Source organism: Neofelis nebulosa, chromosome 2 (assembly GCF_028018385.1).
Source record: "Neofelis nebulosa isolate mNeoNeb1 chromosome 2, mNeoNeb1.pri, whole genome shotgun sequence".
Taxonomy (NCBI): domain Eukaryota; kingdom Metazoa; phylum Chordata; class Mammalia; order Carnivora; family Felidae; genus Neofelis; species Neofelis nebulosa.
Window position 1 is genome coordinate 59,155,519 of NC_080783.1, and position 13,563 is coordinate 59,169,081.

Genomic DNA, 13,563 nt, shown 5'->3' on the forward strand with positions numbered 1-13,563 from the left:
ATTTTAGAAAGAAATCTATATCTGTAAAAGTAATGACAAGGCCATTCTATTAACATACTGATATTTTTAAACCTATAGTAATTGCTAGACCACAGAAAGGTTAAACTAAACATTGTGTTGATTCACACATTTGTTGTAAATAATTGCAGAGAAGGGGCACCTGGGTGGCTTAGTTAGTTAAAGCCTCCAAATCTTAGTTTCAGCTCAGGTCATGATCTCATGGTTCATGGGCTTGAGCCTTGCATCAGGCTCTACACTGCTGGTGCAGAGCCTGCTTGGGATTCTCTCTCTCTGCCCCCTACCTGCTCGCACCTGTTCTCTCCCTCTTTCTCAAAATAAAGAAAAATAAACTTTAAAAAAATAAATAATTGCAGAGAAAACTTTAGAAAAACTCTTGTTACTCCCACATTGTCATTTGCGTTTCAACGAGAATTCATGGGTGAGAACTTTTTTTTTCATGTTTATTTATTTTTGAGGGAAAGAGAGAGAGAATACCAGGGGGAGGGACAGAGAGAGGGGGGCAGAAGATCCAAAGCAGGCCCTGCACTGACAGCAGAGAGCCTGATGTGGGGCTCGAACCCACAAACTGTGAGATCATGACCTGAGCTGAAGTCGACCGACTGAGCCACCCAGGTGCCCTGATGGATGAGGACTTCTATCTATGCCATTAACTACATAAAGTAAAGTGAAACGTGAAAAATATATTTAGGAATGGAAGTGGTAGATTGTGCATCCCCAAAGGTCTGTATTTGACAATATAGATTCTCCTCTGACAATAGGATTTCTCTTTCTATCAAACTGACAATTTATAGAAAACTCAAGTCCCTTCTTTCTAAATTGTTTTTATTAGCTTGGTGACGAGTTTCTTTGGATTCAGATTAGTAACTTCTTTAAAAGAAATAATGAGGGGGCGCCTGGGTGGGTCGGTCGGTTAAGCGTCCGACTTCAGCTCAGGTCACGATCTCGAGGTCCGTGAGTTCGAGCCCCGCGTCGGGCTCTGGGCTGATGGCTCGGAGCCTGGAGCCTGCTTCAGATTCTGTGTCTCCCTCTCTCTCTGCCCCTCCCCCATTCATGCTCTGTCTCTCTCTGTCTCAAAAATAAATAAACGTTAAAAAAAAATTAAAAAAAAAAAAAGAAATAATGAAATGGGAATTCTGCAACCCAGGAGTGGAAGGAAGGGGGAGGCACACATCTTTGTTACTCTCATTTGTTTTCAAAGTCAAAATCAGTAGAAACTAGAAGTGCTAATGGAATTTATCCTATTCACTACCTAAAAAATGCCCAGTATGTGGTCACTGTTCTTTCTTCTACTTCTTTTTTGTCGTCATTAACATCATCACATTATTAAGATATAGTTGCTTCTGGGGCGCCTGGGTGGCTTGGTCGGTTAAGCATCTGACTTCGGCTCAGGTCATGATCTTGCGGTCCGTGAGTTCAAGCCCCACGTCGGGCTCTGTGCTGACAGCTCAGAGCCTGGAGCCTGTTTCGGATTCTGTGTCTCCCTCTCTCTCTGCCCCTCCCCTGTTCATGCTCTGTCTCTCTCTGTCTCAAAAATAAATAAACGTTAAAAAAAATTTTTTTTAAAAGATATAGTTGCTTCATTTCATGAAGGAGGAAAAGCGTAATAGGAAAGCCATTGAATTTAGTTATCAGCTCATAATGTTGATCAGTTAAAATGGTCAACACACGTATCGCCTGGGCTGGCAGAAACAGAATGATGCTGTATTCCAGAGCCCAGTATTTGTCTCTCTGGTACTGAAATTGGAGAATGATTAAATAAAATACTTGATCTCTGTAAGTTATTTTTGCCACTTAAAACAGTAGAATGTGGAGTAAGGAAAGAAATTCATTTTTTTTGGTAGAAACTGAAATAGATCAAATATGTTTGGACGGCTTATAAAATGTTCAAGTCTCCACCTGCTTGGACCAGGAAACCAAGTGCGGGTTAGGTCTTTGCTTCAGACACTAACAACATGTGGATGTTGTCGATGACCGCTTTGGAAGAGCTGTGTCAATGGGGTGATAAGCAGGAAGGGGTTCTCTCTGAGTGCTTTTCATTCCTTAAAAGTGACCTCCTTAAATTTTGGTTTTTAGACTTGAGTTCCTATGGAATAATAAAGATACAACAGACAACAGGGGTTCTCCCGTTCCTGAGGAAATAAAAATGACCTGTCAACAATTTATCCATTATCATCGTGATCTGTGTATCCGAAACATTGTCAAGGAAAGAAGGCAAGTACAAATTCTAGATAATTATATTTTAGATGATTAATTTTGGTTTGTAACAGGCTAAGTAATATGGTTGTAATTAACTATATGATTGGTTTTTTTTTTCAATAGCACAATTACATGTAAAAGTTAAAACAGTTTATAGTTTAAGAAACAGCATATACTGGGGCACCTGGGTGCCCAGTTGTTTGGGCGTCGGACTTTCAGCTCAGGTCATGATCCAGCCCCATGTCAGGCTCTGTGCTGACAGCTCAGAGCCTGGAGCCTGCTTCAGATTTGTGTCTCCCTCGCTCTCTGCCCCTCCCCCACTTGCACTCTGTAACTGTCTCAAAAATAAATAAAAACGCTTTTTAAAAAAATTTAAAAAAAGAAACAGCATATACTGGGGTGCCTGGGTAGCTTAGTCGGTTAAGCATCCAACTTCAGCTCAGGTCATGATCTCACGGCCCGTGAGTTCGAGCCCCGCGTCGGGCTCTGTGCTGACAGCCTCAGAGCCTGGATCCTGCTTCGGATTCTGTGTCTCCCTCTCTCTCTGCCCCTCCCCTCCCCCCACTCATGCTGTCTCTCTCTGTCTTTCAAAAACAAATAAATGTTAAAAAAAATTGTTTTAAAACAGCATATGTAAGATTCTTACACTTTTTAGAAGTTATATAACTTCTGATTTCCATATAAAATGTGAAAACTAATTTAGAATGAACGAAAATGTAGTAAAATATTAACATTCACTTCATGTTGGCCGTTAGTGTCTCTCACAAAACCAGGAGATACACTGGATTTAGAAGTGACTTTCTATTCTCCATCTCCTAGTGGTATGTTATTTCATATTATTAATGACATTGTCAGGAAAATGAAATGAAATCTGTCCTTTTATGTCTATAGCTGCCAATTTGAAATTGCCATTCAGGATGATATATGGACACATATCCTATGCCACTATATTTGTTTAGAAACAGGTAGCCTGGGACAGTTAGTGGAAAGGGGACTCACTGGGCACTGATACTAGAAGTCAGCTCCCGAATCTGCTACTTATTAGCTATGCGACATCATTGGGCAAGTTCAGTTGTCTAAACCTTAATTTTCCTCTTCTTTAAAATTAGATGGCATGTTTTTGAATCGGATAGCAAAATCTGTACAAGGGTCCTAGCCCGGTTTCTGGAAATGGTAAACTATGAAGAAAAGTTAGCTAAAGAGCCAAACAAAATTATTTCAAAGTTCCACTAATGGACAGTTTCAACAATTTACAGTTGCTTCTTAAAATTAAAGGGGGGCTCCTGGGTGGGGTGGCTCAGTCGGTTAAGCACCTGACTCTTGGTTTCAGCTCACGTCATGATCTCATGGTTTGTGGGTCCGAACTCCACCTTGGGCTCTGTGCTGACAGCATGGAGCCTGCTTGGGATTCTCTCTCTCTCTCTCTCTCTCTCTCTCTCTCTCTCTCTCCCTCTCCCTCTCCCTCTCTCTCCCCTCTCTTTCTGCCCCTCCCCTGCTTGTGCTCTCTTTCTCTCCCTCAAAATAAATAAATAAACTTCAACAAATAATAATGAAATGAAGTGAAGTGAAGTGAAATGAAGTGAAATGAAATGAAATGAAATGAGTTGAAGAAAGGGTGCTCCACGTCAGCTCTGCCAGGCCCACTGTGATTGCGTAGGTGGGAAGCACGGTGCTTGCAGTTGGCAGGCTGCCTCGCGCCCAGGTGGCCAAATGGGCGCTGGCTGGTAGTGGTGCTGCCCTGTGACCTGTAGGGTGGCACATTCTCTGCCACTCTGTGCAGTTCCGTGGGCTGTGGTTGTAGCTGCCTGATCAGTCATCAGGAAGCAAATATTCTCCAGTTGGTGTCAGGGATATAAGGTGTTGGGCTATAAATTAAAAACCAGCAAGCAGGGAGAAGGATCAGAGAGGTCATAATATTCCAGGTGATGTTTGTAGTTGTAAAGCATAAATTAAGATATCTTATTAGTAAGCAAACTACTGATGTTAAAACATTTTGACTTATATACTTGAGAAGATCCTTCATGGATATTAGCCTCTTCTCTAATTTCTATGTGAAACCCTATATTCATTAGTGGTTAAACGCTTTAAAATTTTTGTCACTTACTTCTCATCTCGTCTTGATTTTCATTCACTGTTTCCTGTTGTCAAGCACTTTAGGTTTTACAGCTTGACTGATGCTTGTGGACAGATTCATGTTGTCTATTGCATATTTGTATGAAAATGTTAAGAGTTCATTTAATTGCTTCTTTCACACTTCTCTTCCTCTTGTTTATTTATTCGTACCTGAGGCACCCCACATTTGCATTGGGAAGACAAATTTTAAATAATCAAGAAATAGATTCATAATCAAAGCACATTTTAAAGACCTTAGATTTATAGCAAGACAGATCACACTTATTCTTTCCTTCCTTCCTAATGTGCCAAATTCCTGACAAATATCAGGAAGATTGTCTTGCTGATGAAGGCAAGAAGAAAGACTATTTGTGGGCAGTGTGATAAACAGAAAATAATGAAGTGAGATTTGAGTAGTTTAGTGAAAGTAGTCATTTTTTAAGAGCTCGTAAAAACGTATCATTTAATGTTCCTGAGACTATTCAATTACTTATTATACCTAAGAGTATATCATAAAATAAGTAATATTCAAGTGTCTACAGAATAGATCTGGTTATAGCCGGCCAGCTACTATAAAACAGGATCCTTATTTGTAGATGCATTTACATTGTCTCTTTTTTTTTTTTTTTTTAACATGTTTCTGTTTTCACAAGCGTTATTGACATTTTTTTTTTTTTTCCTGGTGGGTCTTTCTAGGGTCGGATGAGTTAACAAACCCTTTATATTCAGAAGAGTTTCATTCCTGCCACACTTTTAACTATCATGCTGTGTTTCCCTGTCTCCTGTTTTTCCTTGCTTGTCCTCTATCATGCAGTGCTGATACCAGGTTTACAGAACATATGGGTGAATCATTCCTTTGACATACAGGTGTGGTGCAAAGACGTCTACTGGGACCTTCTGTGGCTGTGACCTGGTGAACTGGCTCATTGAAGTCGGCCTTGCCTCCGACCGTGGGGAAGCTGTGATATATGGAGACAGACTGGTGCAAGGAGGAGTCATCCAGCACATAACCAATGAGTATGAATTTCGGGATGAGTACTTGTTTTACAGATTTCTTCAAAAGAGTCCTGAACAGAGTCCTCCTGCTGTTAATGCCAACACTCCCCCACAGGAAAGATATAAAGAGATCGAGCATTCATCCCCATCCCCTAAGACCTAAATTATGAAGGAGACAACCCTGGGCCATATTCTGGCCCCAGATCTGTTTCTTAATAGCTGTCTGACCTTGGGCAAATCGTAACCTCTCCAAACCTCAGTTGCCTCTTCTGTAAAATTTGACGAGGTGTGTTCCTACCCCATGCTAACATTCTGTGACTTCGTGTGTTTGTAAAACACACAGGAAACTGACAGGAAAAAGAGAAAACCAAATCAAAATGTAAAGTTCTGATAATAAATATGATAATTACTATAAACTAGTTATGCCAACATTTTAAAACATTGCTCCCCACAGCCGTTTGCTATAATTTCAAGACGAACATCCAATTTATTATTGCTTTAAATTGCCAAATTTGGCAGGTATATTGCTGGCAGGAAATGGACCTTAAATTATGACAACTTTGCACTTATTGATAGCACCTCCTGAAAAAGAATTTTAGTGATTCTGATAAAAGACCTTCTTATTCTATTTTCCCCATTTTCTTAACAAATAGTACTCATTTAAAAACTAGAAGCAATATTTTTTTAAAGTTCATCTTTTCCTGCTTTTCTATCCAAAGTACTAATCTGTGTCATTAGGAGGCGAATAAGAACCACCATAAATATTATCTCCAAAATCCATCCACAGAGGTATAATCTTTAACATTTGTACTGCAAATAATTTCAGCAGATTTGTTCAAATTTTATCAACAAATCTGTTGCCATGTATCGATTCTGGTGTTTGCAGAAAGCACCACAGTGCAGAAGGATAGCCCCATTCCCTTCTTCCCTGCAGTTAAAGAGAAAAAGCTATATAGTTCAAGCCAAGATTTAAAAATGTTAAGCCTAACACCCTACTTTTACATCTAGAATTTAGTCTTCTTAAAGTGTCCATGTATAAAAAATCTACAAACTTGAAAGTTATTCAGTGTTGCCCTCCGATAAGCTTTATCTTCAGTAAATTAAAAAGAGATCTATTCACATGACCTTTGAACCTCTACTTAATTATTAGGTGTCAGTGCTGGTTTACCTTATTTAAACTATGTTTCTAGTATTTATTTTTCTCATACTTTTAGTGTGTCATGTAAAAGCCATTTAGAAAATAATTTATAGACTTAAATCATTGCTCTTTTAATGCAACAAATATGTAATTTTTTAAAAAACCTGCATGGAAGCCTAGTGTATTTAACAAGTAAATTACTCTTTATTGTGTAGTATTAACCTGTACCAACTTTACGTTATGATTAGGGAACGGGGATTTTTTTTTCAGCAGAAATGTCTTGCTGCAAGACTTTTTTTTTTTTTTTTTTTTTTTTATGACCACATTATAACTCTCAGAACGCTCAGGAGTAAGCATAAAGCCTCATTGTTATACCAGGAGACTTTTACAGTTACAACAATACGGATATTAATTCACATGCATGCAGGCAACTCAAACTGGAGAATTTGTTTTGTGAACAAATCATACTACACCTGTTCTATTATTTGCATGAAGGGAATAAGCAGCATCTTTTTCCATAGGAAACACTAAGAGAAAACCCTGGACCAGAATGATCTGCGGTTCCAGATAACAAAGGCTTTTAAGGGATATTTTTAGGGTTATGGATACGCTAATTTTATTAAATGAAAATATTTGTAACTTTTACTCTCACTGACAAAGCAAGTTTCTCAATAAAATACCTATTTTAACTTGCATTGCCAACATCTTCTTTGAGTAATCTGAAAAACGCAGAAGCCATCATAGAGGTCTTTTTTGTAAGTTTTCAGTGTTTTCTTAAATGGGTCTCCTGAGATTGTTCTGTTCTTCATGACCTTTTGGGATCTATCTGCACAGGGCCTTGCCCAATTATGCACTCAGTAAGCACTTTTTATTAATGAATCAATATGACATTACAGTCCTTTTCACATATTTCATAATTTTTAATATGCAAGGTCACAGCGGTCACAGCTGGGAAAATTATCTGATAGAATTTTGATTAAAATCTATCTAAAATCTTTTAGGTGCCTGGCTGGATCAGTCGGTAAATCATGTGACTCTTGATCTTGGGGTCGTGAGTTTCAAGCCCCATGTTGGGTGTAGAGATTACTTAAAAAAACAAATCTACCCCTTTTAGGCTAATATTCAATACGGTCAGTTGTTCTTTTCTTTGTTCTGAATAATTCCATGACTAGCTTTTGTTTAAACTTCAATATTTTCAGAATAAGGTAAAGTGTGCTTGGCATTTTAAGAATGACTAATGACAGTTTCTAAAAGCAAGAGGGATGTAAAACTATTATTTTACATGTTTGCTATACAGAATAGTGTTTGCCCCATCAATTCTAATATGATGTTAAATATTAAATTACTTTAGACCACTGGACATAGGTAGTCAAGTGATGTCTGATGGTTGGAAACACAGTTCAGGATCAGAAATATCATCACCATTCTTCAGGAAAATGCGGAATGATAAATTTCTATGATTGGTATGAGAAAAGCCTGAAGTAATTAAGAAAAGAACACACTCACTCTGTAGAACCTATTTTTCATAAATGTTACAAGTAGGAACTAAATTTCCAAAACTCGAGGCTGAATAATTATTTCTAGGGTAAAATTTTTGGTTGATCAACAAAACTAAAAGTCTACTGAATGGAAGACGATATTTGCAAATGATATATCCAATGAAAGGTTAGTATCCAAAAATATATAAAAGAATTTATACAACTTGACATCAAAAACAATCCAATTAAAAATGGGCAAAGACATGAACAGACATTTCTCCAAAGAAGACATACAGATGGCCAACAGACACATGAAAAGATGCTCAACAGCACTCATGATCAGGAAATGCAAATCAAAATCAAAAGAGATGTCACCTCACACGTGTCAGAATGGCTAAAATCAAAACACAAGAAACAACAAGTGTTGGTGAGGATATGGAGAAAAAGGAACCCTCTTGCACTGTTGGTGGGAAGGCAAACTGGTACAGCCACTGTGGAAAACAATATGGAGGTTCCATAAAAAATTAAAAACAGAGAAAAAAAATTAAAAATAGAACTACCATATGATCCAGTAATCGCACTACTGGGTATTTACCCAAAGAATACGAAAACGCTAATTTGAAAGGATGTGTGTCCCTACGTTTAGTACAGCATTATTTGCAATAGCCAATAAGTGTCCATTGATAGATGAATGGATAAAGAAGATGAGGTAGGGGTGCCTGGGTGGCTCAGTTGGTTAAGCGTCTGACTTTGGCTCAGGTCATGATCTCGCAGTTTGTGAGTTTGAGCCCCACATCGGGCTCTGTGTTGACAGCTCAGAGCCGGGAGCCTGCTTCGGATTCTGTGTCTCCTCCTCTCTCTGCCCCTCCCATGCACATGCTCTGTCTCTCTCTATCTCTCAATAATAAATAAAACGTTTTAAAAAAAAAAAAAGATGTGTGTGTGTGTGTGTATACACAATGGAATATTATTCAGACATAAGAAAATGAAATCTTGCCATTTGCAACAACATGGTTGTATCTAGAGAGTATAATGCTAAGCAAACTAAGTCAGAGAAAGACAAATACCATATGATTTCATTCATATGTGAAATTTAAGAAACAAAACAACAACAAAAAAGAAACCAAAAGACAAACTGTTAATGATAGAGAACAAACAGATCATTTTCAGAGGGGGAATGGGGGGGAGGGGGTTTGGGTGAAACAGGTGAACGGGATTAACAGCATATTTACCTTGATGAGCACTAAGTAATATATGGAATTGTTGACTCAGTCTATTGTATACCTGAAGCAAATATAACACTGTATGTTAACTGTACTGGAATTAAAAATAAAAGTTTTTTTGGTTGAAGATTAATATATAAATTGATGTTTTCAACAAAGATCAAACAGAGGCGCCTGGGTGGCGCAGTTGGTTGAGCTTCCGACTTCGGCTCAGGTCACGATCTCACGGTTCGTGAGTTCGAGCCCCGCGTCGGGCTCTGGGCTGATGGCTCAGAGCCTGGAGTCTGTTTCAGATTCTGTGTCTCCCTCTCTCTCTGTCCCTCCCCCATTCATGCTCTGTCTCTCTGTCCCAAAAATAAATAAACGTTGAAACAAAGATCAAACTAGTTTTCTCTAAAGTACTCAGTTTAAGGTTCCCGGCTAGCTCAGTCAGTAGAGCATGAGACTCTTAAAGTACTCAGTTTATTAGTTATTCCCTTGGTTTATTACATCATGGTAAATAATAAACCATATCATTGAAGGATTAACCAAAAAAAAAAAAAAAAAAAGCTTAATTTCAAAAAAAACTATATTTTTTACTCCTAAGAAACACCTGAAATTTAAGAAAACCTTACATTTTCAGGGTGCCTGGGTGGCTCAGTTAAGCGCCCAACTTCAGCTCAGGTCATGGGTTCAAGCCCCGCCTCAGGCTCGGGCTCTGTGCTAACAGCTCAGAGTCTGGAGCCTGCTTCGGATTCTGTCTCCCTCTCTCTCTCTCTCTCTCTCTGCTCTTCTCCTGCTCACGCTCTCTCTCACTTTCTCAAAAATAAATAAACATTAAAAAAAAAGGAAGTCTTAAATTTTCTAAAATATACTACAAGGCATTAATTACCCACACAATTATCAAAACCTAAATACCATATTGGATTTACATAGTGAAAGTCTCCTAAACTTTCTTAATTAATTCACATATCCTTATAATAATATCAGTCTTTAGGGAGTTATTATTCCCATTTTGAATATGTAAAAAAGCAACAGGTTGACCTGAGACTTAACAAAGGTTACCAAGTTGTACAGATTGTCCAAATAATTTGCTCAACTTTACAGAGGACTGGGTACATTATTTCCATCAGCACTTCAATGTTCACTTAACAAATATTTATTGAGCCTCTAACTTGTGCCAACACAATGTTGAATACTGAGCACACAACAGTGGGGTTCCTAACCTCATAAAGCTTCTATTTTACTATGAAAAACAGATGTGAAACATATAATTACACTTGTGATCAGGATCACATGTGGCTCTGAGGGTACGTAACAACAGACTTGACCTTGTGGTATGGGGAAAACTTTCCTGAGGAACTCCTGCTTCAGCAAAATTCTAAAGGATAAAAACAACTACTTACATAAAAAGGAGGATGTGAAATGAATGGTGCAAGCAGAGGGCACAGCCATTGTGAAGGAGCTGGGCACATTCAAGGATTTGAAAGAGCAGGGTAGTGAGCGAAACAAGCCAGCCAGTCAAAGAAAGACAAATACGATGATTTCGCTCGTATGTGGAGTTTAAGACACAAAACAGATGAACATAGGGGAAGGAGAAAAAAAGATATGGAGGCAAACCATGAAAGAGACTCTTAACTTTAGAGAACGGTGGGTTGATGGAGGGAGGTGGGTGGGGGATGGGCTAAATGATGAGTATTAAGGAGGGCACTTGCTATGATGCGCACTGGGTGTTATATGTAAGTGATGAATCACTAAATTCTCACTAATGTTACACTGTATGTTAACTAATTTGAATAAAAACTTGAAACATTAAAAAACCCTGAAAGACCAGGGACACCTGGGCGGCTCCATCAGTTAAGCATCCAACTTAAACTCAGGTCATGATCTCATGGTTCATGGGTTCGAGTTCGGCCTTGGGCTCTCTGCTGTCAGCTCAGAGTCTGGAGCCTGTTTCAGATTCTGTGTGTGTGTGTCTGCCCATACCCCACCTGTGCTCTCTCTCTCAAAAATAAATGAATAAACTTAAAAAAAAAAAAAAAGCAGCAGAGTAAAAGCTTTTTAAAAAGGCAATAGTGTACAAGGGTTCCTTTACACTGTCAGTGAGAATGCAAATTGATGCAGGCACTGCAAAAACAGTACAGGGGTTCCTTCAAAAGTTAAAAATAGAGGGGCACCTGGGTGGCTCAGTCAGTTAAGCGTCTGACTTTTAAGTTTGGTTCGGATCATGATCTCATGGGTTGTGAGTTCGAGCCCTTCATCAGGCTCTGTGCTGACAGCATGGAGTCTGCTTTGGATTCTCTCTGCCCCTCCCCTCCCCTCTCTCTGTCAAAATAAATTAAACATTTCTTTTTTAAGTTAAAAATAGATTTGCCATATGATCCACTAATTCCACAACTGGGTATTTAACTAAAGAAAACAAAAACACTAATCCGAAAAGATATATGCACCCCTATGTTTATTGCAGCATTACTTACATAGCTTAGATGCAGAAGCAACCCAAGTGTCCATTGATAGATGAATGGATAAAGAAACTGTGGTGCATATATACAATGGAATATTATTCAGCAATAGGAAAGAATGAAATCTTGCCATTTGCAACAACATGGATGGGCCTAGAAGGTATAATGCCAAGTGAAATAAAAAAGACAAATACCATATGATTTCACTCATGTGCAGAATTTAAGAAAACAAAGGAACAACAACAGCAACAAAAACCAAACAGACTTTTAAATAGAGAACGAACTGGTGGTTGCCAGAGGGGAGGTGGGTGGGGGGGATGGTGAAAGAGATAAAGGGGATTATGAAAAGAAAAAAAAAAAAACCTAGCAAAAGTATAATAAGATACAGATGGGCAGATCAGCAAGATCTCATTGATAGTTCTTAAGGACTGGGACTTATCTCAATGACTTTTTAAAAGAATTTTAGATTCAACTATAAGAAAATGAACAGCCTGATTTTTAAAATGGGCAAAATATCTGAACAGATATCTCACCAAAGAAGATATACAGAGGGAAATTAAGCATATTAAAAGATTCTCTGCAACATAAGTCATCAGGGAAATGCAAATTAAAACAATGAGATACTACTACACATCTATAAGAATAGCCAAAATCCCGAACACTGACGATACCAAATGATAAGTAAGGATGTGGAGCAACAGAAACTCTCATTCATTGCTGGTGGAATGCAAAAATGATAGTCACTTTGGAAGATAGTGTGGCAGTTTCTTACAAAACTAAACATACTCTTACCATACCACCCAGCACTCATGCTGCTGGTATTTATCCAAATGAACTGAAAACTTATGTCTACACAAAAACTGGCACATAGATGTTTATAGTAGCTTTATTCATAACTGCCAAAACACGGAAGCAACTAAGGTGTCCTTCAGTAGGACCTATGGTTTTATGACTGGGTATCCACAATCAAAATATCCAGAATACTATTCAGCACTGAAAAGAAATGAGCTCCCAAGCCATGAAAAGGCATGGAGGAATCTTAAATGCATATTACTAAGTTAAAGAGCAAATCTGAAGAGGCTATATACTGTACGATTCCAACTATATGACATTCTAGAAAAGGCAAAACTACGGAGATAATAAAAAGGTTAAGTGGCTGTCAGGGATTAGGGGGAGGGAGAGATGAATAGGTGGAGCACAGATATTTAAAGCAGTGAAACTATTCTGTATAATACTCACTAATGTATGTCGTTAAACATTTGTCCAAACCCATAGAAGGTACAATGAGTGAACCCGAATGTAGACTATGGCTTTTGGGTGATAATGATATGTCAGTGTAGGTTCATCAATTGTAACAGATGTATCGCTCTAGTGTGGGATGTTGACAGAGGGGGGGGAAGTTGGAGGTGGGACAAGACATATGCAGGGACTCTGTACTTTCTGCTCAGTTTTGCTTTAAACCTAAAACAGCTATAAAAAAATATTTTCTTAAAAAGTTTTAGGAAGGAAATTTATTATTAGATTTACATTCCCAAGAGATCACTCTGCTGCAGTGACCCATGTGAACGGAGGTAAAAAACAAAAATGGGTGTAGGACAGTTCACTGCAGTTGTCCAGGTGAGAGACAGTGCTAGTTGAGACTAGGGTGGGATGAAAGGAGGAAGAGAAAACATGTGAGCCCCAGAGAGAGAAATAAGATTCAAGTATGTGCCCCTGGATAAATGAACAGCCTGCTTACCCTTAGTTTCCCCATATATTAAGAGAGAGAAAGTAGGTGTATGGGGGTTGGCCAAAGGTCTTCATGATTTGGGGAGAGGCTTTCACTGAACCATCTGTAAAGCAAACACATAATTAACTGAGTACTTGAGACAAATCTCTTTTCTTTTGTAATGGTAGCTCTGTATTAGATGAGCAAAATCAAGCAGATAGTGGTTTTTAATTTTTTTTTTTTTACATTT

The 13,563-nt window shown here is 38.4% G+C and overlaps 1 protein-coding gene across 2 annotated transcripts in view; it reads left to right on the forward strand.

Moving 5' to 3' along the window:
* GPR155 (G protein-coupled receptor 155) overlaps positions 1 to 7,158 on the forward strand; it is a 48,677-nt gene extending 41,519 nt beyond the window's left edge. Inside the window, exons 15-16 of one of the 2 annotated variants that reach the window (XM_058713533.1) lie at positions 2,095 to 2,232; positions 5,144 to 5,254. In XM_058713533.1, coding sequence (XP_058569516.1) covers positions 2,095 to 2,232; positions 5,144 to 5,189 — 184 coding nt within the window. In that variant the 3' untranslated portion in view covers positions 5,190 to 5,254. Of the gene's footprint in view, positions 1 to 2,094; positions 2,233 to 5,143 lie in introns of both variants that reach the window. The other variant, XM_058713527.1, reaches the window with a different exon arrangement.
* Positions 7,159 to 13,563: the final 6,405 nt, after the last annotated feature.